At 46.4% G+C, this 27,889-nt stretch overlaps 2 protein-coding genes across 2 annotated transcripts in view; one reads left to right on the top strand and one right to left on the bottom strand.

Moving 5' to 3' along the window:
• The first annotated feature begins 264 nt into the window (after positions 1–264).
• On the top strand, positions 265–11,314 carry NASP (nuclear autoantigenic sperm protein). Its single transcript, XM_084211255.1, has 15 exons — positions 265–401; positions 1,147–1,197; positions 1,964–2,074; positions 2,583–2,663; positions 2,832–2,929; positions 3,657–4,514; positions 6,312–6,394; positions 7,147–7,223; positions 7,355–7,428; positions 8,380–8,568; positions 8,788–8,954; positions 9,372–9,425; positions 9,519–9,590; positions 10,520–10,651; positions 11,154–11,314. The coding sequence occupies exons 1-15, from the start codon at positions 340–342 to the stop codon at positions 11,205–11,207; spliced, it is 2,163 nt and encodes a 720-aa protein (XP_084067381.1). The 5' UTR covers positions 265–339; the 3' UTR covers positions 11,208–11,314.
• A 5,191-nt stretch (positions 11,315–16,505) lies between these two features.
• Positions 16,506–27,889, bottom strand: part of GPBP1L1 (GC-rich promoter binding protein 1 like 1) — a 32,427-nt gene continuing 21,043 nt past the window's right edge. The window contains exons 7-12 of the mRNA XM_084211532.1: positions 27,553–27,746; positions 23,490–23,630; positions 19,824–19,982; positions 18,969–19,093; positions 17,999–18,101; positions 16,506–17,760 (exon numbers count right to left, since the gene is read on the bottom strand). Of these exons, the coding sequence (XP_084067658.1) occupies positions 17,614–17,760; positions 17,999–18,101; positions 18,969–19,093; positions 19,824–19,982; positions 23,490–23,630; positions 27,553–27,746 (869 nt within the window). The 3' untranslated portion in view covers positions 16,506–17,613. The remainder of the gene's footprint in view (positions 17,761–17,998; positions 18,102–18,968; positions 19,094–19,823; positions 19,983–23,489; positions 23,631–27,552; positions 27,747–27,889) is intronic.

The raw sequence follows: 27,889 nt of genomic DNA, 5'->3' as shown, positions 1-27,889 counted from the left end.
GTGGATGCAGAGCCCGGGCCGGGCTGCCAGAGCCTCCCGGGCCCCCAGCTGGGGCTGAGGGGGTCCCACAGCCGGCCTGAGGCAGCGAGACTGCATCTCCCGGCATGCCCCGCGGGACCCCGCCTCCCTCTCCGGCACTACATTTCCCAGCGCGCCTCGCGCGGCGGCGCCGCCGACGTCCCGCGGCGGGGCGGGCGCGCAGCGTGCCGGGAGCGGTAGTCCCCCTGCGGCGCGCGCGCGCCGCCAGGCGGGCCGGGGCGTGTCCTCGGGGGTATATAGCCAGCCGGAGGGGCAGGGGGCTGCACTCTGCCGCCGCCGCCCCTCTCTCCAGCAGCTTCTATGCAATCCTCGGCCATCGCCGCTCCCCCCTGCGTTGAGCCCGCGCCGGCCTCCCAGACTAGGTAAGGCCGCGCGGGCTGCCCCGGTTACGGTGTGTGCGTGTCGGGGACGGGGGGCATCAGGGGAGACGGGGGGTGCCTTCGGGCCGCAGGGTACCGGAGGGGATGGGGGGTAAGGGGGGCAGTGGGCCGGATTTCCTTAGGGGGTGGGCTGGGGGTGCTGGTCGGGCTGGCGAAGCTGCACCCCCTCCTCCCCCCCTTTCCTCCTCGCCGGCGGCGGTACCTGCGTCCCCCGTCCCCCCCCCTCGCCGTTTGTGGTACCTGCCTCCGCCGTCGTCCCCCCCTCCCCCCGCCGGCGGTGGTACGTGCCGCCGCCCCGCTCCTCCGGCGCCAGCTGGGCCCGCGCGGCTCGCGCGGAGCCACCACGTGACCGCTGCGCGGCCGCCGCCATCTTTGTTGGGGGCAGCCGACGCCGCGGGGCGGGCGGGCGGGAATCACGTGACCGGCGGCCCGTGAGGAGCCGCCGCCGGGGTTTGGCGCCAAGGGCGGGGGGCGGGGCCGGCGGAAGGCGGGAAAGGCCCCATTGTCCGCGCGGGACCGGGCGGGCAGGGGCTGACAGAGCCCCTCGCAGCCTCCCTTCGAACCGTAAACACCAGACTGAGGGGCCTGAGCCCGCTCCGGGTGGATGGGCACCTCTGGTCCAGGCTCCTGGTGCTGCTTTCGCTGCTCGGAGAGCTCAGTTGGTGCTGTGAAATGGGTGGCCGGTTCTGAACGTGAATAAAGAGAACATTCGATTTTCTGTTTGCAGGATGGAAGAGGAACTGGCAGCTCCTTCCACATCCACAGACAAGACAGACAGGTGAGATGGGAGTTGGAACTGTCAATTATCAAATAACACAAAAACTCGGAGTTACTATGTGAAACGCAAAGGTCATCCTTCAGATCACTTCTTAGACTTGGAGTTAACTCCCATGTGTTCCCTGCGCTCACCAGTGGTTCGCACAAATCCAGTGCATCGAGGCCTTTTCAGGGACTGATACATGCAAAAATGCCAGCTGTTCTTGAAGTTTTTGCTTTTTAATTAGTGCTGGAGAGGCACAAGTATGTGGCTGGCGTGTGATAGATGTTATTCCTCTGTGGGCAGCTCCTCTTATCCCAGTCTGAGATGTTGGCTAGACCCTCTGGAAACAAAGCTGTGCAAAATGCACTGAATTGAAATTGACACTTGCATCTGTTTTTCTTCTCAGATGCACCATGGTGTGCTATGAAAAGTTTTAACTTGAGTTTATTATTCTTTTTCTTGATTTAGCATTGGAGTCGGGAGCACTGGTGCTCTGTGGTGTGTTGGTGTGCAACTCCTAAAGTATATTTTTTAGCAGCATTTGTTACAGCAGATTCTGATACTTGTTGCAGTGACTGGATGAATGTGACTGTCTTCCCTTGGTTATTGGAACTATCAATTGTTTCAGATTTACACACACAAAACCAAACAAATCCCAGCTACCCTGGTAGTTCCAACCACTGTAATGTATGCAACTCACTATTCCATAAAGCAGACTCGGTTTTGAAAGCTAAAATTACTGTGAAGGCTAACAGAATCCTTTATTTATTTTCCCTTCCTCCAGTATGGATGTGGACGGAGAATCAAAGAAACTATTGGGTTTGGGACAGAAGCACTTGGTAATGGGAAATATTCCAGCTGCTGTGAATGCATTCCAGGAAGCTGCAAGCTTACTGTGAGTAGTAGAATGTTCTGTGCATTTTTGCTGGGCTTGGGCTTCAGCTTGGCTGTTCTGATGTGGATTATGCAAGAAAGATTGGGATTTTTACCTAACATGTTTATAATTTATAATGCAACTGTGGAGAGGAGACAAACATTTAAAGTCACCCAAGAGTTGGACAGTGCTGTAGTTGGTGTGCAGTTTAGGTGGCTTTTGTGATAGGCATTGCCAGCAGAGCTCCCTAAGGAGGGAAAGGGATTTGACAGTTTATTATGCAGGTGTCTTCTCTAGTTACTTGTTGACTTGTCTTGAGCAGTCTCTGTGAATGGTACTATTTGGGTTACAGATTAATTTCCTCAGTTGGGTGTTTGAGAGCCATATGTAACTGAGAGAAGCATTCAGTATTTGTTTAAAACAATGAGAAATGAGCCAAGAAAGTGATCCTTTTGTCTAGGAATATTTAATGTTGAAGTTCGCATATCCAAATCTAAAGTAGGCAAATAATTCTTTATTATTTTTGTAGGGGTAAAAAGTACGGTGAGACAGCGGATGAGTGTGCAGAAGCTTTTTTTTATTATGGAAAATCTCTCCTGGAGTTGGCAAGGTACGGTGACAGTTTGTCATTTGGTGAAGGGTGTGTCTGGTGTGACAGGATTTCACTCCTTTGTGGACAGAATCGCCTTGGGTGGGATGGGCTGGGGTATTGCAGCTTGTGCAGTTCATATAATGATATTAAAAGATCCAAGGGATAACAAACTCCTGTTCCCTTTAGAATGGAAAATGGTGTGCTGGGAAATGCCTTGGAAGGGGTGCAGGTGGAAGAGGAAGGAGAAAAAGCAGAAGATGACTCTGCGCTGCCAGCTGCTGATGGTATGTAAAACTGCCTGCCCTGCCATGGAGGCTCCAGGATGTGTTTTCTTATTGCAGTTATCCAAATTTAGTCCATTGGTGTCTTGGGTAGCCTGAATCATTCTATTGAAACTCTTGGCAGTCTGAATGGACTCTGTTTCTGTTTGGTTTTTTTTAGTCTTGCTTAAAGATGAGCAAAATCTGTAAAACATCTGCAAGGAGCTGGTCACTGAAAGCATGTGTAAGGGTCACCAGGTGTCTGTGTCCTGAACACTGCATTCAGACTCGCTTTCTTAAGCTTCACTGCTGACTCCAACTGCTTTTTAACCTTGTAGCAGTACAGTGTGTATAGTCCCAGAGGTCAGAGTCTCTGTGCAAAGTCCCAGGAGCAGTGGTTATTTTGTGCTGCCTGCAGCTGGAGAGGATACAGGAGTTCCTGTCCATCCAGACTGTTAAAGCACTGGCACCTCTTGCTTAGCTGTGACTAAAATCGCTGCACAACCGCACACTGCTTGAGCGGCCGCTTGCAATGCTGCAGTCTGGGGAAGGGGAAGGGACTTGCTTAGATCATGCAGCTATGTTGGTTGTCTCCTAATTCCTTGTACTTGGAAAATGAAGCTTTTAGGAGTGTCATCCAACTTGGTAACAAATCAACACACTGGAGGGTCTTGAGGGTGGTATTGGCAGTGCCCGTTAATGTCTTTATCACTAAACTCGAAGAAATGTTTATGCTTCCTCAATCATGTAGAAGAAACAAGGGAGGAGTTGAGAGAACAGGTTTATAACGCCATGGGGGAAAAGGAAGAGGCCAAAAAGTCCACAGAAGAGTCTACAGTACTCTCTGAGAAGGAAGTCAAGGAAGAGGATGTTGAAATGAATGAGATTAAAGAAGAATCCAAAGAAGCAGCTGCTGACAAGGATGCAAAGCCCAAAGAGGCTGAAGAGAAGACTGAGATTTCTGTGGGAAAAGAAGAAACTTCTGAAGAGCAGAAGAACCAGGTGCCTGTGAAAGAGGAGGCAGCTGTGGAAGAGAAGGAGGTAGAAAAAGAGCAGAAGACGGTGCCTGAGGACAAAGGAGAGAAGGCAGCTGAGGAGAAGGAGAGAATGACAGAAGTGTCAGACAAGGAGGCAAAGGCAGCTGGGGAAGAAGCTGAAGCAGGAGAAGTGGCTGTGGAAGAGAAGAGGGAGACAGGAGAACCAGCAGCAGAAGCAACAGAAAAAGAGGCGGCTGTGGAGAAGGGAGAGGCTGTAGAAGGGCAGGCAGAGACAGCTGTGGAGGAGAAGGCAGAAGCACAGGCAGCAGCTGCTGTGGAACAGAAAGAAACTGCAGAAGGGGATGCAGAGGTGGCTGAACAGAAGAAGGCAGAAGAGAAACATGAGCCAGTAGAGACACTTACAGAAGAGAAACCAGGTGAATCTAAAGAGACGGAGTCCTCAAAGGAACATGTGCCCACAGAGGGCAAAGAGCCACCTAATGACATGAAAGAAAAGGCTGAAGTTGCTGCTAAGGTAGAGAAAGAGGAAAAGAAAGGTGACCTGATGGAAGAGGGTGAAGGTGCTAAGGTAGAAAAAGAAGAGAAAGATGACCTGATGGAAGAGGGAGAAGGTAACACTGAGAGGCAAAAAGTACTTGTGGGTGGATGACTTGATGGATTTGGCTAACAATGGGTAAAAAGTGTTCCATTCAGAATTTTCTGTTTGCCTTAGAATAAGGAAAAGGCACAGTAAAGGGGCTCTTGAAGGACTTTACATACAAGTAAAGTTTCAAGGAATAGTGAATAGTCTCAGTTTCTCTAGACTAACGCTTAACTAACTGCAAAGCAAGTCTTGAAAGCAAACTGACAGCCCTGTGAAATGTGTAAGTAATGTCTAGGCTGGTGGAGAATACTGAATGGATGTTCACTTGCATGCATCTGGGTGTATTGCACTAACCTTCACATAACTGCAAAGCACAAATTGTCTCTGGTTATAGCTGTGTTTTGTTTTAAAATGGTTGTGAAAATACAAGAACAGCTGAACACATAAATTTACGTCTCTTGGAGGAGAGGAACTCTTCAATTGAGTCTTTCTGATGGTCATTGCTAGCGAAAATTCAGTTGGAAATTCTAAACTTGATTTGCTGAAGGCTTATTGCTGCTCTAGTGCAGTCTTCTGTCTGTCCAGCTTCTGCCCTTCTGCTTCCCTGCTTTATTATAGCTGATTCGCAGGCTCTGTTGCAGTAAGACTTGCACCCTTTGCTGCAGTAGTACTTTTTGGCCTTAGTGGACCTATTGCCTTCTATTGATGAACTGTAATTGCAACTTGGCTTGTCAGTAACTCATCTTCACAGGCAGTGCATTACTCAGGAGTGGCAAATGTTCAGACTAAGCAGTTCTCGAGCCTGGAAGGATTTGTTCTGCTAAGCATAGTGAACAGTCAGTGGTGGAGTAGTAGCCTAACAGGGTGTCTGTGTGGAGAGAGGATAACCTAAGAGTAGTTACCTGCTCCTCAGCCTCAGTGCTGAGAGGCTGCTTATGCACACATACTGCTGCTTTTTGTCCCAAGTCTGGCAATTTGAGGACCCTCTGGAACATCTTGGCTTGGTGCTGAGTCATTCCAAACTCCTCCCACTACTTAAATCTTAGAGTCCTGACATCTCTTCTGTTTACCTTTATACAAGTGTCTTCATGTTCACAGGTTTGGCCCTCTCAGTGGTGGGTGTGTGCTGGGAGTCAGACTAGTGAGTTCACAGGCTCTCTAGTCCCACCCCCAATCAAGCTTGTGCTCTGGAATAGCCAGAGATTGTGATACAGGAATTGTGTGACTTCAGCCTGCAGACCAGCCAGTGCTCTGAAGTTATTAGCCATATTCCTTTACTGCACATTTTCCCAAAATGTCTTCTGCTGGTAGAACAGATGATATGAAGGATGCTTTGACACAGTGTCAAAAGTCAAATTAGTACTACACAAGAGGAGGTTTGTTAACATTGATACTTAAATGCCTGACATAAGGATTATGAACTGAGAAACAGACTAATTTGTGTTCAGCTTGGCAGCTATTTTGCTGAAAACACTTACCTTCTGTAGCATGAAGTTTAGCAGCTGGCCGGTGCCTCTAGGGCTGCTCAAAATCTTGTTGCTCCATTCAGTGAGAGCTGACAACAGATTGGTGAGAACGGAATTCTATGTAAGTTTCTGTTGTTAATAGTAGGAAGTTGAACTTATGGACTGCTTTAGTCTACAGTGCTGAACAGTTTCATCAAGATGGCTGCTGATGCTGAGACTTTAATGTGTCTGCTCTTCTTACATCACACCTCTAACCTGTCACTGGAAGGATAAGGGTTGGATAAAACACACTCTGCCTGACTCCATGTTGAGCAAGCACAGTAATCAGAAGTGTCCTCATGCATCTACTTGCCTTCTAGAAACAGAAGAATCTGAAGAGGAAGATAAAGAAAATGATAAAGCTGATGATGATAAGGAGAATGAATTGACAGTGGAAGACAAGGTGAGGTTGCTGAGGTCTGACACCAGTGCTCATGGAAGGATGCAGTATTAGGCCTAAATATGATGTTTATGTCCTAAAAGTTCACTTGTGTTTCATTTAGTTCCGTGTAGGAAAATACTTCTGAAAGCCAATATTGCTTAGAGATGGCCAATATTAAGTCTTGTCTGCATTGTGGCATCTTGCTCAGCTGTGTCTGTAGACTTAAGTTTGTTCAGCTGCTCTGGCACAAATGCTTGTGGTGTCCTAAGCTAACTTGGCCTGGTGGTGCAGGGGCAGGCAGGGAGAGCTGTTCTAGCCTGTCACTGGAGTTACTTGGAACAGTTAATTGTCCACTTGTCCAGTGAGCTGTGATTAGGATGAACCTGGGATGTGCATTGATATAATAGTCAAAACACCTGGAAAAATCTGCAGCCTGGAAAAATCTTAGTGGCACTAAGCAGTCAAGATAACTGTCCTTTTCTCAGACTGTTCTAACAAAGCTCAAAGGCTTATTAAAAAAAGCTGGGCCATCAACTTTATTTGGTTCAGCTGAAGAGAACCTTAACCAAGATGTTCCATTTAAACATCCTTACTCCAGGGAAAGACTTGCTTGATGCAATAACCTCTTTTGCATTTTTTTTTCCTCTAGTGGTGAAATGTTCACCTCTTGCAGAAATGATTCCTTGATAACACTGGTTGGGAATGTAGTGGTGGTGTTTGATGTGGTCTATGGCCAAGTCACTTAATCTGTCATGCACTTCTGGTCTCTACAGGAAAGTGAGGAGGATGAAATTGGCAATCTTGAACTAGCCTGGGACATGCTGGAGTTAGCAAAAGTAATTTACAAAAGGTAAAGACTAAAGTTCTAATTTGGGTATATGCCTCAGAAACTCAGTGTAAATTGGATGGTGGCATAGCCAGTAAGAGAATGTGGCATGCTCTGATAAGGATTTGAAAACTATTTTTTTCTTCTGGCTGTAGACAAGAAACAAAAGAAGCTCAACTCCATGCAGCTCAAGCTCATCTGAAGTTAGGAGAAGTTAGCATTGAATCTGGTAAGTTATGTTAATTTTCATGTGCAAAGTGTTTGGTTCTACTTTCTGTCTCTGGGTTTTGTACTTTAAAATGAGCACATGTGAATTAAGGCTGTCAGGATAAGAACTAATTAGAGCATGATAGTTTGCAACCATGTGAGAAACTTTGGAAGTAATGGTTGGTATCTTAGATAGGATAGTCTGTGCTTCTGCAGAGCAGTGGAAAAAAAGTTTGAGTAAGAAGCAATGTGTTGCCAGCCTTGTGTTCTGCTTTCTGATGTGACCAAACCTTGCTTTTGAACTTGAGAGACTTGCTGAAATTGTCATGAAAAATAGTTGACTCTCTTAGACCTTCCCAAATCCTAGGTTATAGTCAGGAAAGACTTGTGTTACACAGCAGAAAAAAGGAGTGGGAGGCAAACCCCAGGTTTGTGCCTTGTAGTGACTCACTTGCCTTTCATTTAAAAATATATTCTAATCTTGTTAAATCCAAATGTACACTTTCTCTGGGGCAGGCATTGGAAATCACCCAACAGGTTTCTGGGCCAGGGCTAGAACAGGGGTTGTGTCTTATGTCAGTGGAGCACATTTAGGGAGAGCTTGGCTGGAAGGGGTCACTGTCCTTAGCTCCAGATCCGTGTTGCAGATGGGACCAGTTACGTTCAGTTCTTGGTAGAAGGTAAAGCAGGAGGATTTGGTGCCTGCTTTGACTTGGCTGCTCAGTTTTCTGTGCTGAAATTAAACAAAGCACTCATGAGAGAACCAGAGGAGCTGGCCTAGACAGTCTCTCAGGGCAGGCAGAGTTGTCACCTGATGGTCTGAAAGCAGCCCAGCACTGCTGTGTTCAGTGATGGTTCTGTTTGCAGACTGTATAATGTGTAACAAAACACAGGGTAACCAAACCAGGGATTACATGGTGCTGCTGTGGATAATTACTGAGCTTTGTAAAGACTTTGGGGCTTTCTCTTGTAGAAAACTACACACAGGCAATAGAGGAGTTCCAGGCCTGCCTGGCCCTGCAGCAGAAGTACCTGGAGGCTCACGACCGGCTGCTGGCCGAGAGCCACTACCAGCTCGCCCTGGCCTACCACTACAACAGTGACTTCGACGAGGCCGTGCTGCAGTTTGGGAAGTCCATGGAGGTCATAGACAAGAGACTGGGTATGTGGAATTCTGAAGCTGCCTCTAGTGAGTTTTCACAAGTCACATAGTGAGGTGTGCTCATTGTCTGCTGTGTCGTGTTTTATCTGAAAGTGGTGAGACTACACCAGGGGTAGAATTGGTAAAACTGTTTGTTAGCAGATAGTTGCCTCTGGATGTTGGTAACTGGACAGTTACTTTGTCTCGAGGTGTTTTGCCCTGATAACTGTTTCATCCCAGCAATACTGACTGAGCGAATAAAGAAGGCGGACGCTGGCTCCCCTGAGGACGAGAAGGAGATAGAAGAACTGAAGGGACTGCTTCCTGAAATTAAAGAGAAGATAGAAGATTCAAAGGAGTCACAGAAGAGTGCAAAAGTAGCTGAGCTAGGACTGAAAGCAACTCTGGTAAGTGTGTCCTGTGGTTTCCTTTTGACCCAACCCTTCTTCCAGTGGAACTTAGAATAAATAAGTAATGGCAGGAGCTCAGACTTGATCAGGTACTGGTGGTTGCTCACAGATGTTACCAGGCTGTGGTTGTGAGAAGGAAACTGAGGCAGCTGATGTCTGAAGAGGATATTTTCTGAAAGCCCTGATACTAATTGTTCCAAACTAAACAGGAATTTGATAGGCTTCTGTGACATTTAATGTATCAGGGCTGCAAATGATGGGTCAGGCAAATGTGGAGCACATGTTGCATCTGTCCCGTACACAAGTGCAGAATCCAGTGGGGATTCCAATCCAGGGATGGGAAAGACTTGGGCTTTCTGTATCTCACTGAGTTCACATGTATTGTCTGTGTCTGTTTTTTCTGCTTTTCTTAAGGTTGGAACTACATCTGGCTTTGCACAAAGTGAAGACAGTGGTTCTGTATCCACAGTAAGTTAATCTGAAATGAACGTTGTTAATTCTCATCTGCTCTAAGGATTACTGGTTGTGTTTGCTCATGTGTCAATGTCTGTCTTGTAACAGATTCCAGTAAGGAAAGGAGCTGATGGTGCATCTCAGTGTGTAACAGACATCTCTCATCTAGTCAGGAAAAAGGTGAGTCCAGAAATACTTGTTAAACAAGCAGTTTGTTGAAGTACCACTGGCTTGCTCTGTGTAATAGGATTTGTCTTAAAAGTATGTTTTCCTAACTTAGCTGTATAATGGGAAAACACTCCAGAAGTAAAACCAGTAGTGTATGAAACTCCTTTCCAATGGGAACCAATCAGTCTGGGAACCATCTGGCCTCCAGGAGACCACTCTTGGAGGTTCAGCACCCTGCCTGACCCACGCTGATGTAAATCTGACCCCGTTGTGTGGCTTCTGCAGGTGTTCCCTGAACAAAGGTTTCCTCTGCTGAGGACCCTCAAGAGCAGCAGGGTCACCTGCAAATCCCAAGGAGAAGGCAGGCAACCAGGCTGGGCTGAGTTCCTTTCTTTCCAAAAGGAAATTTGGACTTGGACTTCTAATAAATAGTAAAACCACACTGGTGGTAATTATAAACTGCCTCTTTAAGAGATCAGATAATTGAGAACTTGGTTCCTTTAAGTGTTATGTGTTCTCTAGAAGTGTTTGTTGATAATAACTAAGATCTAGGGGATACTCTCAGTTTTATGTTGCCTCTGTTCCATTGGTCTGTCAGTTCAGGTGTGCCTGGAGTGATTTGAGCTGCTTTAGGTGATTTCAAATGTTGTAGATGCCCTAAGTCTACACTGGGATAGTTACAGGCTCAATGGTTGCACCTTTCTTTACCAGATTGTAACTAAAGATAACTCAGCTCTGGAAATCCTGGCACCTAAAGTGTCATTGTGGTCTAGACCTGGATCTTAAAGCTCTTGTTAAACCCCAACATTGGGGAGTCTGTCCTGAGCCTGGCAAGCAGAGGTTGGGTAGATGATGTGCAGTGACATCTAATGCTAAATTTCTCAAAAAGATTTAAACTTTGATTTGTACTTAGTGGACATTATAAACAATTTTGTCTTCAGAGGAAACCAGAGGAGGAGACTCATCAGGGAGACAATGAAGCCAAGAAATCTAAACCAGAACCAGCTGTCAATGGTGGTGGTGGGGATGCTGTCCCCCGTGGAAATGAGGTTGCAGAAAAAATGGAAGAGGAGGTGGGCAGCTGAGCCAGGAGTCTGGGCTGTGCTTTTTATTTTATTTCCCCCCCTCTCTGTTCAGGGATGCTTCTGTGTCTGGTAGAGGTCCTGGTTTTATTGCCTGCTGTCCTTCACAAGGTTTCCCAGATGAGATGAAGACTCTTCCTAGTGGGCAGGATGCATGTTGTGCTGTGGTGCTGACCCTGTGTGGGCTGGACAGACCCAGCTGTGGAGCCTTGTCACCTGTGGGGTGGGACAGAGACAGGTTCTGGGTGTTTTTTTTTCTGGGCTCAACTCCAGCACAGGGTCTTCCTCCAATTTTTCATGTTCCTGGGTTTTATTACTTACCCCTGGGCTGCACTTGTTACTATCAATGCTTTAGGGTAGTGTTGGGCTCTGGAGACTGGCAAAGTTCACATAGTTTAGTCTTCAAATTACAGAACCCTTGGGTTGCTGCATGAGTTGGTGCTGTAAGACCGTGTCTTGTCTTTTAAAAACAAACCCTTGTCTTCTCTTTTAGACAGAGAAAAGGCCACAAGCAGAATCAGGGGCTGCAGTTGAAAGCACAGTATGATAATGATTCTTTAACCTTGGACACTCCTCTCCTTACAAGGAAAATGGTTTTGTATATAGTGTATTTTTTCACTTTTTGGCAACTTTTGTATGACTTCAATAAAGATTGTAAGCAAATAGTCCCTATTTTGACCTTCCTCCTGTGACAGGTTCCCGCCTCTGCTCCTGGCTGTCCCCTGGGCTGCAGGTCTCAGCCCTGGCCCACTGCTGGGCTCATGCTCCCTTTAATTTCAGCATTTCCACCCACATCTACCTCCTTAGGAGCAGAGGGTTGGATGGGCCAGGCAGGGCTGGCTGCTGCAGGGAAGGAGAGCATTGCCTGAACTTCACTGTCGTGGCCAGGGACCTGATCTTTTTTCTTCTGCTGGGGCCTTGTCACAGCTGGGGCTGTGTTTTGTTCATTCTAGGCTGTACCTAAGTGGGTGCTGATAGTGCCTCCCTCAGCTTTGAACAGCCTAAAGATGGTGGGGAAGGCTGATAAAGAAAGAGCTTTGTAACATCCTGGGCTTTGTTGCTGTATATTTTTATCTCTGCTCAACCTTCACTTTGCACCCAGGAGGGAGTGCAGGAGCAGGTGCTGATGACTGGAGACAGGGGCAGGACTGTCCCCGAGCCAGCTGGAGTGCCCAGGTGGGGCTGGGACCCTGCCCTGGGTTGTGTGTGTATTAAAAAAAGGCCAAGAAGTGAGAAGCAATGAGCTGAAGCCTTTTATTAAACATGTAGCACAGGGCCTCTGACACTTTGTAAAGCTGGCTTTGGCTTGTGTGCTGGTTCCCAGGGCTGAGCTGTGCATGCCCTGGGTTAGGCTTTCCCTACTGAGGGCTGGATGTGGGGATGTGCCTGAGGGCAGAGAATTTATTGTGCCCCTCTGCCTGTCCCCAAACCACCATTGTGAGCAGGAGTGGTTGAACCACTCTTCTGGCTGTGGGCTCTGTCCTGAGATGGAGCCTGAGCTGTCAGTTTGCTGCTGGCTTGGGGGTTTGCCTGTCCTTTTTGTGCTGAAATGCCCAGAGCCTCTTTGGTCCCACTTCCACCCACCCCAGCACTGTGGGATCCTGGTACCAGCTGCATGACTGCTCCCTGAACCCATCTCTGCAGATGGAACACAGGTTTTTCCTTCATCACCCTAACAATTACTGAAGCTTCAGTTTGCTGGTGGAGGGGGTGGCAGGGCTGTCCAGCAGGGCCGTGGCCTGTTCCTGGCTCACCTTTGGGGAGCCCTGTCTTGTGCTGGGGGCTCCTGAGCAGGAGGAGGGTCCTCCAGTGCCACAAAGGGGGTGAGGGGGAGTCCGGGGTGCACATGGGCTGTGGGTCTGCCAGGCCCCAGAGCTGGCCTGGGGGGTTCCTGGGAAGGAGAGAAGTGATGTCAGGGGGAGGAGGGTCCTGGCAGGGAGGGAGCTGCTTGGCCATCCCCTCACATGTGGCACTGTGTATGCAGAGCAAATGAACCCCTGGTCTAGCACTGGTGGGGACTCACCTCTTCCCCCAGTGGCCTATCCCCAAGTACAGCAAAGGGAGCTGTTCCTAAATGTCCCCAAGCTTGTACCTCCACACCCATCATCCCAATCCCAACTCCTCTCTCCTCCTTGGAGAGCTGGAAGTCGCCCTGGGCTGAGGCTCTTACCATGAAAACTTCTGGCACAGCAAGGGCTGGTGGCAGTGGGGGGGCTACAGGGCATGGGAAGACAGTGGGGTGCAGCCATGGCCTTGTCTGCTCTGCATGGCATCGCAGCATTCCCACCTCTGCCTGGAGCCGGGCCAGTTCCTGCGTGTGCCGCTGGGCTGCCCGTGAGCCTGGCCAACAGGATTTGGTCACCGTGGGGTTTACAGCAGCCATTTTCCTGGCACCTCACCAGGCCCATGTTAGGTCCCCAGGGGTCCAGGACTCTCACTGCAGAGAGTCCACCCCGGGCTGCAGCCCCCCTCCACCTGCCAATATTTCAGGAGCCATCTCCAGCCCAGAGCTCTGATGCTGCAACCACAGAGGCAGCCGGGGGCTGTGGGGTGCAGATGGGGAACCCGTCACCTACCAGCATCTGCTTTCCTCTCCCTTCTGACCTTCAGTGCCAACAGTTCATCTTCCAGACGCCGGTTCTCCAGCTCCACAGCCAGCAGCGCTGCATCCAGACCGTAAGTGCCAGTGCTGGGGGGCTCTGCTGGCACAGCCGGGGGTGTTCAGCTGCTGCTGGACGCCGTGGTCCCTGAGCGGGGACAGGCCTGGGCCTGCTGTCCGTGCTTACCCATCCGCCCCCTGTGTGGCCCCGCGGTTCCTTTCTCCAGCACCATGGCCTCCAGCTGGAGCTGGAGAAGCTGATCCAGGATGGCCGGGTCGTGTCCCCCGGAGCACAGGTAGGACACCCGCAGTGCCCTGCCGGAGCCCCCGATCAGCCATTGCCAGGGCCCGGCTGGGCGCTGCGCTTGGAGCCGCCATGGCCCGCAGACCCTCACCTGGCCTCAGCCGTGAGCGGCCCTGCGGGCAGCAGGAGGGTGTCGAGGTGGAGGGTGGCCCTGGGGAGGAGATGGGCAACTGTGTGTGAGGGAGCCTTGATGGAGAGCACCCCGCAGGGCCAGGGCTCTGTGCTGTGACCCCTCAGGCCGGGGCTCACCTGTGCCGTGCTGTTCGGACCTGTCCGGCCTGGTCCCGTGGGCCGTGGCTCAGCTCGGGCTCCCCCTGCTCGGGCTGGGGCCCCAGAGGTGCCCCGGCCCCCAGTGTTGCCAGCCGCCGGCACAGCCCTGAAGGACCGTGAGGGGCCGGGGGCTCAGCACAGCCCCCACAGCCCCACTCTCGGGGGTTACTGCATCCCACACGTGTCTCCCCATCGCCCCAAAACCATTTCCAGGGCCTACCCTCTCTCTGCCGCTCCAGCTGCTGGGTCCTGGCCCGGATCTCAGCCACCTGGCGTTCGTGGGCTTCCAGCAGCTCCTGCGGCGGCTGCCAGTGTCCCTGCAGTGGGAGCGGCTGCCGGGGGGGCTCTCCCTGCGGCACACGGGGTTCACCGGGAAGGAGGGGCTGGCCCCAGTCCTGAGGCTGCTGATGCCCGCCCTGGCATTCGGGATTCTCCGTACCTCCACTGGCAGCCTCCTAGAAGTGGGGTGGGCCGTGCGGAGCAGGGCCCTCTCGCGGGGGGTCAGCACATCCCCCAGGGGAGCTCCCCGCACCCACCCGGGTCCCGGCTGTCCCTGCACGGCTGGTGGGACTCCACGAGGCACAAAGTGATGGCGTGGCTCAGCATTGTCGGTATTTTGGGACACTCCGACCTCGCAGACACAAAGGGAAGAAAAGGGTGACATTCCCACCCTCCCCCAATCCCCCCCTAATAATATACTTTTCTGCTTTTGGCAAAATAGGCACCAAGGGCTGCCTGTGTGGTGCCGGCATGGGAAGATGGAAGCCTACCCAGCTCAGACCAAGCTGGATCCAGGATGTGATTGATACCTAGTTTCCCAGCCCAGCAGCTGTCCCCATCCCCATTCTGTGCCAGACCCAGCTCCACACTACCGAGATGTCCTGTGGTTTCCTTGCCGTGCCCTGTGCTCCCTCCACAGGCAGACGGTCCCCGCCATGGAGGCAGGAGCTGCTGGGTGCTGTGGGCCCGAGGCACAGCTTCTCCATGTGCACCTGCAGCAGCGGCCGGGATCTGAACGCCAAGCGGCAGCGGGGGCAGAGGAAGGTTCCCATGTCCAACACCCTGGAAAGCAGAGCGGGTGGAGTCACTCGGGGAGGCCACCCTGACAGGCAGAGGGGGTCCCCCCGCGGGGCTGGTACCCCGGGACAGGCTGGAAGTGCGCACAGACCTGCTGGTGGCGGCGGTGGCTGCAGTGTTTGAAGCCACTGTTGCTAGGCTGGACACTGGGCTGGGCTGGGCTGGAGGGCCCCGCCCCCAGCCCAGGACATTCCCACTGTTTACCAGGGGCACTGGAATGGGGAAAAAATATCGCTGAGCCACCAGAGCAATCCCACAGAAAACAAGATGAGGGAGGCCCTGCTGCCCCGTGTCCCTCTGAGGTTACAAAGTGCTCGCTGACAGGCATGCTTGGCCTGGGCCTGTCCAGGAGCACCCCTTGCCCGCCTTACAGCAGCTCCCACTTAGCTGATCCTTAGCAGACTTCAAGCTAAGGGGGAACCTCCACACAGAGGTGAAATAGTTCCTTCTGCCCTTTCTTGCCACAAGTGTCCTGGCCTTGCTCTTTATCCCAAAAAAGCTCCCTGCATTCCATCCTTGCACCCACCTCAGCTCTGCCTGGCAAGTGCTTACCAGCTTTTTCTGCTCACCTCACTGCCAGTGGTACTCATTATTTGCTCAGGAAAAAGCTGCCATTTGATGGATGGGGACTTGCCCTGCCAGGCTCACCCAGGGGCTGCCATTGCCACTTCCAAAGTTTCATCGATGTTTAAGCCCTGCACAGCCCACGGGCGATTCGGGGCACAATATCTGGTGTGAAGCACAAGGAGCTCCTGGCACACACAGGCCAGGCCCTGCTGCCCCAGGGCAGGCCAGTTCCACTCGAGTGCTCAGCAATCCAATTCCCCCATTCCAAATGCTGTCAGCATGGATCTCAGGTGAAGGGGTTTTTAAATTTACCCCATTTCTTGAGATCAGTGCACACAGATCTGCATAACTTGGTTTAAATGGATATAGGAAGTTCAACTTTAAAAAAATGGATAGGCTCTCCCAGACAAAAACAGTGGTTGAATATTCAGAAGGAACAAGATGGTTTGTGCAAAGTTGTACAGGAGCCCCAGCACTTCCCAAGTACTCCCAGGCAGCCTCAGCCTCTGGACCCAGGTTTCCAGAGCACAGGGATGGAGAAATACCCCACTGCCCCTCTCCTCTGGAGTTCACTGCAGAGCCAGCAGGAGCTGGAAGCACAGGTAGCAGAGTTACATCCGATAATGCTGAGCGTGCGCCCTTGAATCCAGATGCAAAGATTCAGGACTAAACATTATCATTTTCATACACCTCTGTTCTCTCTGCCTGGCCAGGAATGGATTAAGAACACACAGGCACAGCCTTGGGATAAACCCCCTCAGCGCAACAAGACCAGGTTTTGTGTGACTCCGTCCAACCGCGCTGCAAACACTGCACAACCCCGGAGCACTTTCCAATCCAAAACCTTTGTGCACAAGCTGAACTTACACCAGACACTAAAATAGCTTAGGCCACAACTGAGTTGTTTGTAAAATTCTTTTTAATCTAATAGAAATGTTTTCATGAATTTTTAAAAAAGATTTCAATGAAAACAGCTTTGGATTCAGACATTCCCTTGCCACGTTGTGAACATAAACAGCAGCATTGCACTAGGAACAAGTGACACCGACCGGTCGAGCTTCACCATTTTGTATGAAGCGGAAAAAAAAGCAAACTGCTTTAGTAGAAGATAATTTTGAATTATTTTCTTTAAAAAAAATCCCCAAACATGGACTGTCATCTCAGCATTGTTCTCCCTCTCCCTTCTTAAAGGAAGAGTTCAGCTCCTGCAGTCTGAGCACTACAGCAATGTTTGCCAAGTGGAAAAATAGAATGGGAGAAGAAACTGTTTATCCCCAGTGCTACTGAACCCCCAAAGTTGCAGGTCCCTTAGAGGAAAGCTTCTCTTACATAAGAAAGACAATTAGAATTGGCAAACTGATGCAAAATATTTATTCCAAGTTAGTTATTTTTGATGCAGTAGTTTTTCCCCCTCATACAGACTCAATGTGATAGTCACTTTTTAAAATCTGTAAATAATGTTATCAAAATAATCTTAATCTTTGAAATCTCACAAAAAATTTATATTTTACAATCCACCCTGAATATCAAGGCTGCAAGAAGAAGAACACAAACAATTCCTATATCCAAATATTTTACAGCTGTACCCAAAAAAAAAAAAAAAAAAAGAAAACCACAAACGCCTGGTTAAGTGATGAAGCTCCCCGAGCCGCCAAAAAAAATAAAATAAAATAAAATATTCATGTTATTAGCATTAATTTAACATAATTAGAACTTCAAAAGCCATTTTGTCATCGACAATGATTGTTTTAGCACACCGTTACCGCGCGCTGGGCAATGCGGCGGCACTGTTAGAAGCTTGTTGTTGCAGAGATCAGTCAGCCACTTGTGTCCTGCTCACACGACTGAACTTGTGCACTGCCCCACAAGGGATTTTTGTCAAAATTTGCTAGCTGCACAAACTTCTAGTAAGCATTAAGGGCAAAACCAAAAGAAAAAGCTAAAGAAGCCAATTTCTCTCTTCTTTGGGATACAATTATTTCCCTTGTGCATGAAGTATCAACAACAAAAGAAAAAACTGAACAGACTGGAGACAGAATAAACTCTGTTTAGTTTATACAACCCCAAACACGTGTTGAACTATGAACTGAGTTTATTGGGTTGGTTTTATTTATTTTAATTTTATTGTGCCCAGTTTCAGGCATCGTCATCTGACGTTTCGCTGCTACTTGTTTCTGTGTCTGAGTCCTCAATCTTTGTCTTAAAAGTGCTTCCCCAGTGGAACAACAGGCTGGAGCCGCGGCCCTGAAGAAATCCATTCTTCCCAAATCCGTTTCTTCTTCGCTGTAGGAATGAAAGTAAGTTTTAAAATGAGCAGAAGTGTGGAGAGTAACTGTGACCAACCCTCAGTGGTGGACATGAATACCACATTTAACTGTGTATGCACACATGGATAATGCAGAATCATCCATTCTACTACATTGTCCTTTAAATGCTCGGTCCTTCTGAACACGCTTAAGAACAAGCCATTGAGAAAGGAGAGGAAAAGAGCAGTCACAAGTAGCAAGAGCTGTAAACATACCTGCTCTGATTTAATCTGGAACTCTTTGAGCTCATCCTCCGTGAGGGGAAGGTAGTTTTCATCATTTTCAGGATATTCCTGCCATCCCATTTCTTTCAATAACCTGATTGTGGAGAAAATAAAAGGGGCATGGGAACTAAAGCAAGGGAACAATGGCAAAGGAAGGAACACTTTGTCCATGAAAAGCAAGGTTTTGTAGTAAATCACTCCAAATTCACCACGGAATCTGCTCTATCACAGACCACTTCAACAATCCTTTGTGTTTACCCACCATTTTTTCAATGTCTTTTACAAATATTTAACCATCAGCAGCCCTGTACAATGGGTACATAACCAGCCTTGTGGAAGACAGGGATTTGAAATTCTAACTCAAGGACACTGAAGAAGGACATGAGGCAACCAAGCCAGTATCACAGCTCAGAATCTCCTGAACCTTATTATCTGCTTGCACCAGATGCTCACACTGCTTACTCACTGATGTGAGATACAGCCTGAGATACCAGGTAAATATTTTCCCAACTCTCCTCTACTTTTACAGCATGTAAAGGAGCACAGGAGTATTCTAAGTGCAAACAAAGTGTGGTGTGTGTCTTCAAATCATTACATTTAGGACACCTGCTTGCAAATTAACCAGAATCCCCCTTGGTTCATGCTGACTCCCACTGTGGGCAGATAAATATCTCTAGGCTGCATTAACACATGGGGATGTGGCATTAAAGAAGCACTGGAATTTAATTACAGAGCTTGGTAAAGCCTTGGCTCATCTGTCATTGGTGTCTTGTTTTACTTTCAATAAGACCCCACCCAGTCCAGTACTAGTCACAAAGCCCCCACACCTCCTTCCCTGTATAAACACAGCTACTGCTGCTTCCCAAAAATAGAATTTTCTTCAAAATTGTTTCCTTCTCCTCACACAGCCCAAGGATTAACCCTCCCTTACTCCAGACACTTTATTCTGCCATTTACTCACCTGTGTTCTGCTTCCAATGAATGGGAGAGGTTTTCCCCCTCCTCCGGCAAAGGGAGAGAAAGGCCATTCTGATGGCAGTTCTCTTCCCAGTTTTCCTTTGGTTCTGGTGTGCTGTTGCTCTCCATCTAAAGAAAAATAAAACCATCAAAGTGTGCTTGTGCAGACCGTGCCAACAGCACAGTTCCAAGTTCAAGCTTCTGTCTTTGAAAGTTCAGCCAAGGCTTTCACCTTGAGCCACTGTTTTTTACAGAAGCTGCAGCAACATGTACCTGGCTGCGACAGGACAACACAGGACGAAGGACATTTGGTGGCCTGTGCTGCTGTGCCAAGCAGCATTGGCATTGCAAAGTCAGCAGCTCAGAGTGACAGCAAGAAAACTACGAGAACTAAATGCTCCTAAGGACACACATTACATACATATTAAGGCACAGATATATACATTTGGGGATCTGGTCTGAACCTCTGAGGCTTAAACCACATTCCTGCACCTTTCACAAACACAAAATTCTACTTTTCTGTGAATGCAGTTTGACAAGGAAGTTGGAAAGCAACTTGAGATGTTAAAATATGATACCGTTCCTCTCCTTAGAGAATCCTTGCAAAAAATCTAGATTACCTTCAACATCTGTGACCCTCCCTTCCACCTCATTTATTACTTATCCACTTGCATTTCAATGTGCTACACATCTCCCTCCATCACTGCTGTTCACTATTTCCACTGACATGTATGCCAGACCAGTGGGAATCATTCCCTTCCTCTTCCAGAGCCTGAATTACATACACTGCTCAGGGCTTTTTCAGCCCCAACTCCTACAACAGTAATGATTGCATACACAGCAAGGACAGTGATCTTACATCATCCAGCTTGTCACATTCCCTGTTTTCTGTTATCTCCCCATTTCTATCATCCTTCAGTGCCTTCAGGAATTCGCTCTTTTTGTCAGTGGTCCGACGCATCAGCTTCGTCAGGCGTGAGGAGCAGATCTCGATGGGAGGGGTGGTGCTGGAAGGACTCTGCGCAGTGAGGGAGAACACAGACATCAAACTGCACTGCTGCAAACCTGAGGCCTCTTCAGTGGCTGTGCTTACACCTTTCAAACACTCATCAGTTCCTTGGGTGGCTCTTAACCCCTCAAAAAACCCCAACCTAATGTCAAATTCCCATCAAAATACTAATGGGTGTTGCACATTCACTTCTCCCATCTATTATTATCAACTCAATTTCTTTTCTTCCCCTAGGAGTCAATTCACATGGCCATGAATATGTTTATTTTGTTCCTTTGTAATGTAATTCTCTCGAGCAAGCTGGTGCCTACAACAGACTATTAGGGTAAAAAACTTCATGCAGGATTCCTGCCCTACAAAAATTAGCAAATTAAGCAGATCAGACTCAGTTCATATTTGCGTTTTAAGTCATCCTGACAGACTCTACCCTGAAATTAAGCTATGGGGAGGTAATCTCCTTTCAGGGAGTGGTCACATCCTTAACTAACCACAACCGGGTGCGGAACAGGCAGCCGCAGCCTTGGAATCCTCCCCTGCAGAGAATGCTGCCAACTGCTGGCTCTGTACACTCAGCCCAGATGGTTCAGTGTGGAGCCAGACACGGACAACCCTTGAGCCTGTGGGAAATCTGCTCAGCTCAATGCAGGAACACAAGGAAACCTCCTGTGCTCTTCCACAATGTTTAAGCTTTCTTAATAATCTGGAGTCTGTGAACCAGGCCCACTGGCAGTATCTGTCCATGATCCTGCAATAGGAGCACTGCTAACCAAGGTGAGCTTTCAATTTTATCTGTTCCATGTTTTGACTGGGCACACAAAAGGAATCTAAGAACGTGTTATGGGAAAGTTCCCAGTATCTTAACCTCCTGCAGGAGTTCATGTCTGGCTACTCTAAAACAATGAGGAATTTAATCATTATTATGGATAAATGACACGGGAATCTTGCATGCAAAACTACTTTTTCTTCATGTACATGCTTTGATTTAAAAAAAAAAATCAAGATTAAACCAGTAAAATTTCCTGAAGTTTGTTTTTCTCCCCACACACTTTTTTTTAAGCTGCGGGGGAAGGTTGCAAATTCAGGCTCTTCAAAATGAATCTCCGGTGCCAAAAATTTTTATCGCACTCACTGCTCTGAGCAAAGATCAAGGGAACTAGACCAAAAACAAGGCAGCAACTGCTGCTTATATTTCCAATGGCTGTTGCATGTGAAACACGGGTGTGAAATAATGCCTGCAAGGAAGTAAGCACAGCCTGGAAGTAATTTCTCAGGCAGACCTTCCAGATTTTGTCTAATTCAACACAGTAAGAAACAAATCAGCAGTTGTAACAGACCTAATGAGTGACTGCAACTATCAGCATAAAAAGCCAACACAAGAGTGAAATTAAGCACTCAACGTAACTATTAGTTTGACTGCAGTGACAGAAGGTAACAATGAACAAAGGAGACTAAAATTAGATGTCTTCTGGTAATCTGAAATACTCAACTTGAACTCTTTGCTAGTGGCTGTTTTAATCCCTAATAAACTACTGAGGTACTAAAACTTAATTTCTACACATCAGGGGAAGACAGTTACAGCTAAAGTTTAGAAACAACAGATTTCTGAAAGGGAATGAATTTCACCTCAATTGTGGTTTTATGCATAACTTTCTGCAGAAGGGTTATGTTTTACAAAATATTCTTCTTTAGCACTAAAATAGTAAACTGGCATCTCTTCTCAAGTAAGCTTAGCCCTTTCACTGAAACATAAGACACCTCAGTCTTTTGGTGTTGCTTTTTTTTTTTTTTTGAGTGTTTGGGTTTTTATGAAGGAGAGCACTACGCATCACCTCAGATTTGTTCTGATGTCTGTCTACGTAACACGGATGGCTATTCTTCCAGAAAAGTAATCCTGAATTCATTTTAAGAACTCAGGCTGTATTGTAAGCTTGGTTGTCTTAGACTGGCTTGTGGGGACAGGGCCAGCGTTACTTGGCATCCTTTTAGTTTTCAACACACTGTGGTCTCTTATGAATAAAGGTGCTATTTTTACCACTTCTGAAGGAGTTGCATTAGCCCCCTTTCAGAAACAAAAAGCCAGAGACTATGTGTAGTAGTCCTGGACAACCAGGACTGCAATACTATCTGCTGGCCACAGACCTGTGTTTTCATAATCTCAATCTCCAACAGATTCAAAGAAAAATGTATTACAAGTATGCAGTTTAGTTGGAAGTAATTTTTAAGCCCTTTATGTTTAGCTCTCAGGTTGGTACCCAACATCTTCACTGACTGGAGTTTCACAAAAGACCCTCTTGGGGGCATGTGAAGGAAACACTTGCATTACTCCTGACAATACAAAGTGAACACCTGTCCTGTCTGCTGAAGTGAAAGCCTGTTGAAGTTTACATATTTACAGTGTCCATACTGTGCTGTGCATTACACAAAAGGAAAGCTATCAGCAGCACAAAGAACTTTGTCTAAAGAGAGAGAAAAGCAAAGTAAGGGAAAGAAACAGTGTAACATCTATCTGTCAAAGTGACAGGTGCCTGTGTATTAACTATTGCATTTAATAACTGCTTGTACACTCAGCTCTGGCTAAGGCAGAAAAGTACAGGTTGCTGCAAAGTAAAGTCTGCAAAGCAGAGAATCATAAAGTGACAAGGCCTTATTTTAGAAGTAATGCCTACAACAGAACAAGACAAGTGCGCAACTAGAAAAATCCCCCAATTCTACAGTTAGAACAAGCTAATTTCAGATATTGTGAATCATCATTTACAGAATCACAAAATCATTAAGGTTGGAAAAGACTTCCAAGATCATCAAGTCAAACCTGTAAAGAGCAGCTGCATTGGCCAAGAATTTATCACAGTCTGTTCTATTTTAATTTTTTTTTTCTTGTGCTCTGTCAGTTATTGCTGAAATATTAAGAGATTTGTATTTCAAGGTTCTCTCTATACTTCGGAGCAAAACTAGGAGCAAGTCAGTTTCCATCTCAGCAGATTACCTCCTTCCAATGTCAAAACTAAAAAGAGATACTGTAGCTGAAAAGTCATCTGTACACATGTTAAACTCCTTCAGCCCCCTCAGATCTGAGTGCTTGTGCTGTTGTTCCAGAGAAAGGAAATTAGGCAGATTACCTTCCTTCCCCTTCCTTTCCTATACTGAAAAACATCATGGGAATCAATTTGCCTACCTATTCACATCAGTTCTTGTATCTGCACTCCCATAACACCAAGTTAACACATGTCTTGTTACACAACACCACTTAAAGCATTAGTACTTTCTTTTTTACTGGAAGGAAATTCTAATACAGTTGAACAAACATCAATGGCTTTACAGAAAGATAAACCCCATTTTTTTTTCTTTTAGTGTATCACTGATGTGGCAGAATGTGCCAAGAATGTACAAGTGAGTCATCCCTCAAGGGTGCAAAGGTACATACCACATGCAGAGAGGGATTTATCATAAACTAGAGTTTATGCTCTAGTAGGTGATAGTTACAAAAGCTCCCAGCCTATCCCCAAGCCCAACCCTTACCTCTTTGGGAGAGGTGAGGACTGAGCCACTTGCCAGTACCGCTGGTTTGGTTACAGACACTGGACTGGTAAAGGCAGAGTCACGGGTGGAGGACAGCGAGCCTGGTTTATGTTCACTTCTGTTGGCTTTCCATGGGCTTGGCTGTATTGCAGAGAGCACAAAACACAGGGTAGTAAGTGGGAAGGCATGAGAAGGGGCTGCTTGCAAATACTGAAATAAATAAGCAACATTGTGTTGGCTGTTGTATGGATTTCCTTTTCTTCTTCCCTCTCCAACAACAGTCTCAACAGGTTTACTTCAACACCTGTTGTTTTTCCCCTGGCATCTTCTGTTTTCCCCAAATCACACACAATTCTGGTTCATGGGCACCACCCTTCAGTAAAACACCATTAAGAGCTCACAGAGAAAATCCAGCATTGCCCTTCATTAATTGGAATCACCACTGTGTAATACAATTCACCTTAGAGCCACTCACAGATGGGAAATAAAAAAAATCCCAATTAAAATGACATTTCTTAGGGGAACACTGCACACCACAAAGAAAGGCTTCCAATCACTTGATAGGAAGTTTCCCTGTGTGAAGAAGAAGATCATCATGCAATAGTTTTGTTTTGAGTGAGAATGAAAATTATTTATTTCCTAGGGCCCTGAAAGTGTTCATCATTGCACCAATTTAGCAGCAATAACAAGAAGCAAAAGCAGCCAATTTATTACAGAGCAGGATCACTTGCTGTTTTACCCTGGATACTCTCTGCAGTATCCCTTTGAATATACTGGTCATTTGGCTGAAGAGCAAAGACTTAAAGATAAGTTTTTGTTACTTGGAATGTTGTTCTTGAAGCACTCTTATCAGTCAGGGACAAACACTGTGAAGTGAGAGTCTCTACAAAAACAATCCTAAGGAGAAACTTGTACCAAGTGGCACTAGCAAGACACTGTCAGAACATTAAAACATACAGGTTCCTTTGACCCACTGGACTTCTGAAGTCAGCTTCAAGTCACTCAAAATAATTCATGTACAGATGGGATTCAGCTAAATCTGAGATGCAACAGATCTTGCAATCTGCCAGCAATGAGAAGAGAGGCACTATTTCAGTATGTTGTCACTATCTACTATGTTCTATGAATTAAAAAAAAAATACATTGCATGGGGAGGCCATCAGCTTTACTCTTTCGCTCTAACTTAAAAATGAGCATCCCACACTATCAAATAGATTCTATGGCACTCACAGCACACATTAAAAACATCCCCTCCAAACCTCAGAAATATCCTGATCTGCACAATATTTATTGCCTGCACTAAAATTAGGGCACAGTATGACTCTGACAAGAAGTTTCTCTCCACAGTTTCAGGGTTGCACTTTTCCATTCCCACTCTCAGCTGCCCAGTGTTGTTCTCCAGGCTTCCACAAAGGGGCAGCTCGCAGCTCAGACAGATCCAAGCTAGACCCCCCTTGCTTTCCCTGCGTGGCTGAGTGTTACCTTCATGGATCGCCTGACTGTGAGCTATTGGCCATCTCGATTAGCCAGAAAGAACACACTTGTTTCACTGCCATCAGTTCTCTTCCTTTCTGAACTACTTGGTACAACTTAACAAAATAATTTTTCATTCAGTTTTCCTGTGACAACTTTCCAATACTGCTGACTTTATGGAAAGGAATGTTTTGACTCCTCTACTACTTTATGCACTGCAATTCCTGGATAACTTTCTAGAAGTCTTCAGGCTAATGCATCCTACCACAGCTGCATGAAGGCTGTGACTTTAAAAAGGCATCAATGCACACAGCTTTTCTGGCTAAGGATATGCTGATACCCCACTTCTGGGTTTTGCTAATGGTCACCATTCATTAACAAAAGCACTGTTGATGACATCAGATAATTCTTCCCACTGCAATCGCCACCACTGAGGAATATCACACTGCCCCAGTAATCACAGCACCACGTCAGTGTGTAAACACTTAGAAATTAGCAGCTAAATCACGAAGTACATATTAATAGCCCGCTTAATGTGACTGATCTAAAAAATTAATACCTTTTCCACTAGCCAAAGAACATTTCCTTTTTTATCAATACTGCAATATTTCCTGCATAAATCCAGGTGTAATCCAGGCCTACTGGATTCAGTGAAGTAAAAACTTAACTAAAAGGAATGTAGGCAGGTACCACTATTGCCATATTGCCATAATCTCTGATTTAAATACAGATAAACGATCTGGAATGCAAATTAACTATGTCACATGTAAAGCAAGCCAAAAAAAAAGCCCTACCACTATATTTTGATGGATACTGAACCTTCAGTTCATAGTCAGTTTTATTCCAACTCTGAGCACTGAATAATGCATTCTTTTTATCTGAGGAATCAAAACCTACATAGTCTAATTTCAGAACATGGTTAGCAAAAGCTTAGAGAGCAGCTCTCCTTGATTGAATTAATGAAAAACCTCTGTCCATGGGCTTCAGAAGCAGTTACAACAAACGCAACAGTAATTGCACAGCAAGCTGCAAGGAGCAACTTGCTGTGCAATTACTGTTGCACTTGTATCTGTTCCTAAAGCTGCTACATTACCTAAGCAGATTTTTATGACTAAATTCTACATTGTAATGCAACGGGTATATCATGACCAGCACTAACAATACACATTCCCATAACTTTCAGAAGTGCATTTTCATCTCTCAGTCTCTACACTGGTACAGCATTAACTTTCTGACCTCAGAAATTATCTTTGCATACAACAGCCAGTAACACGGACAAGCTATATGCATTGTGATTCACTAAAATTCTGTTTACTTTGAAGCCAGAGACAATCTAACAGTCTGGTGAGAAACTGTATCTCTGGCCTTTTGTTTCAAAGAACACACAAAACATCCAGACTAAAACCAGGTCAGGCTGTATCTATATGTATCAATCAGGCTATATCGATATGTATCAATCAAACTGTAAAAGCAAAAATAAAAGCTACAGGAGGCTCCCTACTCATTAGAAACTGCATTTTGTTTACCTATTCTAAACAAGAACATATATGGACTGAAAACTGTGTGTAGAATGAAAAACTCCTTATAAACATCCTTTCTAATGGGTCAATTTATCCTATCTCACCAAGAAGTAGATCAGCTGTCAAATTAAGTATTTAGACAAGATTATTTGATAATAATTTTAACCACTACAATTTTTTCTGTAGCTGGCAGAATTTAACCTGAATTAACAAAAATTTACAAAATGGAAAGAAGCTCTAAACTTGCTTTCTTACAAAAAGAAGCTGTGAGTCTCTTATTTTGCTTTTATCTTTCAAGTGTGTTAAACATTTTCTACTGTAATCATAGGGAAGATTTTGTTGGAATGTCGCAGGCAGCATTAGTAATTAATACATTTTAGAACTCAAAGTATTTGGACATCTCTTTAAAGAATAACCCAGCTAGCATTTTTTTTTTAGCTTTTTAAATACTTTCACTATTAATTCCTCAAAATTTCTAATGCATCTATACAAGTTGTTTCTCCGGAAAAACGGGCAAGACTAAGCCTAGAACTACGGGAAAAAAAAACCAAACTTGTTTTTTTTTTTTTTTTAGCACAACTGTATTTCCTTCAGTAAAAGAACTATAGCACAAACTCCATGGCTTTTCCAGATTGTTTTTAAGGCTCAACTAAATTACACCTGAATTGCAGGATGTTACAATCTAATCTGATCTTAGCCTCTATTGTTCTGGACACATCAAAGTATTGTAACCCAATAAAGATTTTTCAAGGTAGTCATGTGAACAGTTCAAGCACATAGCAGCACACATTCCACCTCTCCAGCAGTGCTCGTTTTGTCTTATTAAGATAAGGATTTGTCTCATGCATGAGGACACACCCATCCATTTGGACAGCACTGTAGTCAGAGGTTAGCTCTCCCTATGGACAAACATAAAAGGCATTTTAACAGAGAACAACAACTTTAGTAGCAAATAGATCTCTACTGTAAAAGCCACTGCCCAGAAACTACTGGATTCCAACTCCTGCTACTTGTTGGCAGGTTGATTCCTTTGATCTGCAGTTCACTAATTTGGTTGGAACCCTCTGTACCTTGGAAGGAGGAGCTGCAGGTTTAGGAACCAGATTTTTGTAGACACTTGGGACAATGGTGGTGGCTTTGTTGCCATTTGCCAGGTGAGAAACAGGTGATGTAAATGCAGCTGAGAAGGCGGCAGAAGGATCCTCTTTTGAAACCTTTTTGATGACCAGCATCTTGGTAGGTTGCTTGGCACTAGGGGGGTTTTCTGTAAAAAGAGAACAAGAGATTCTGAAATACAAATGTTCAGTTTCAGAACAGCTTCAGTACACTGGTCCAGTTCCTCCCTCTCCATCTTAGACACTGCACATCTGATTCTGGAACCATCAGCTGCTCTTTTGTTTCAGCTCT

Source organism: Fringilla coelebs (assembly GCF_963513975.1).
Source record: "Fringilla coelebs genome assembly, chromosome: 9".
NCBI lineage: Eukaryota > Metazoa > Chordata > Aves > Passeriformes > Fringillidae > Fringilla > Fringilla coelebs.
Note: the sequence above shows the minus strand (reverse complement) of the source record. Positions and strands in the feature narration are given on the sequence as shown.

Bases quoted from the DNA above. Each gene is read 5' to 3' on its own strand.
- NASP (XM_084211255.1), top strand. From the start codon at position 340: ATGCAATCCTCGGCCATCGCCGCTCCCCCCTGCGTTGAGCCCGCGCCG. The intron at 402-1,146 runs GTAAGGCCGCGC...TTCTGTTTGCAG, and splicing joins GCGCCGGCCTCCCAGACTAG to GATGGAAGAGGAACTGGCAG. The intron at 8,569-8,787 runs GTATGTGGAATT...GTTTCATCCCAG, and splicing joins GGTCATAGACAAGAGACTGG to CAATACTGACTGAGCGAATA.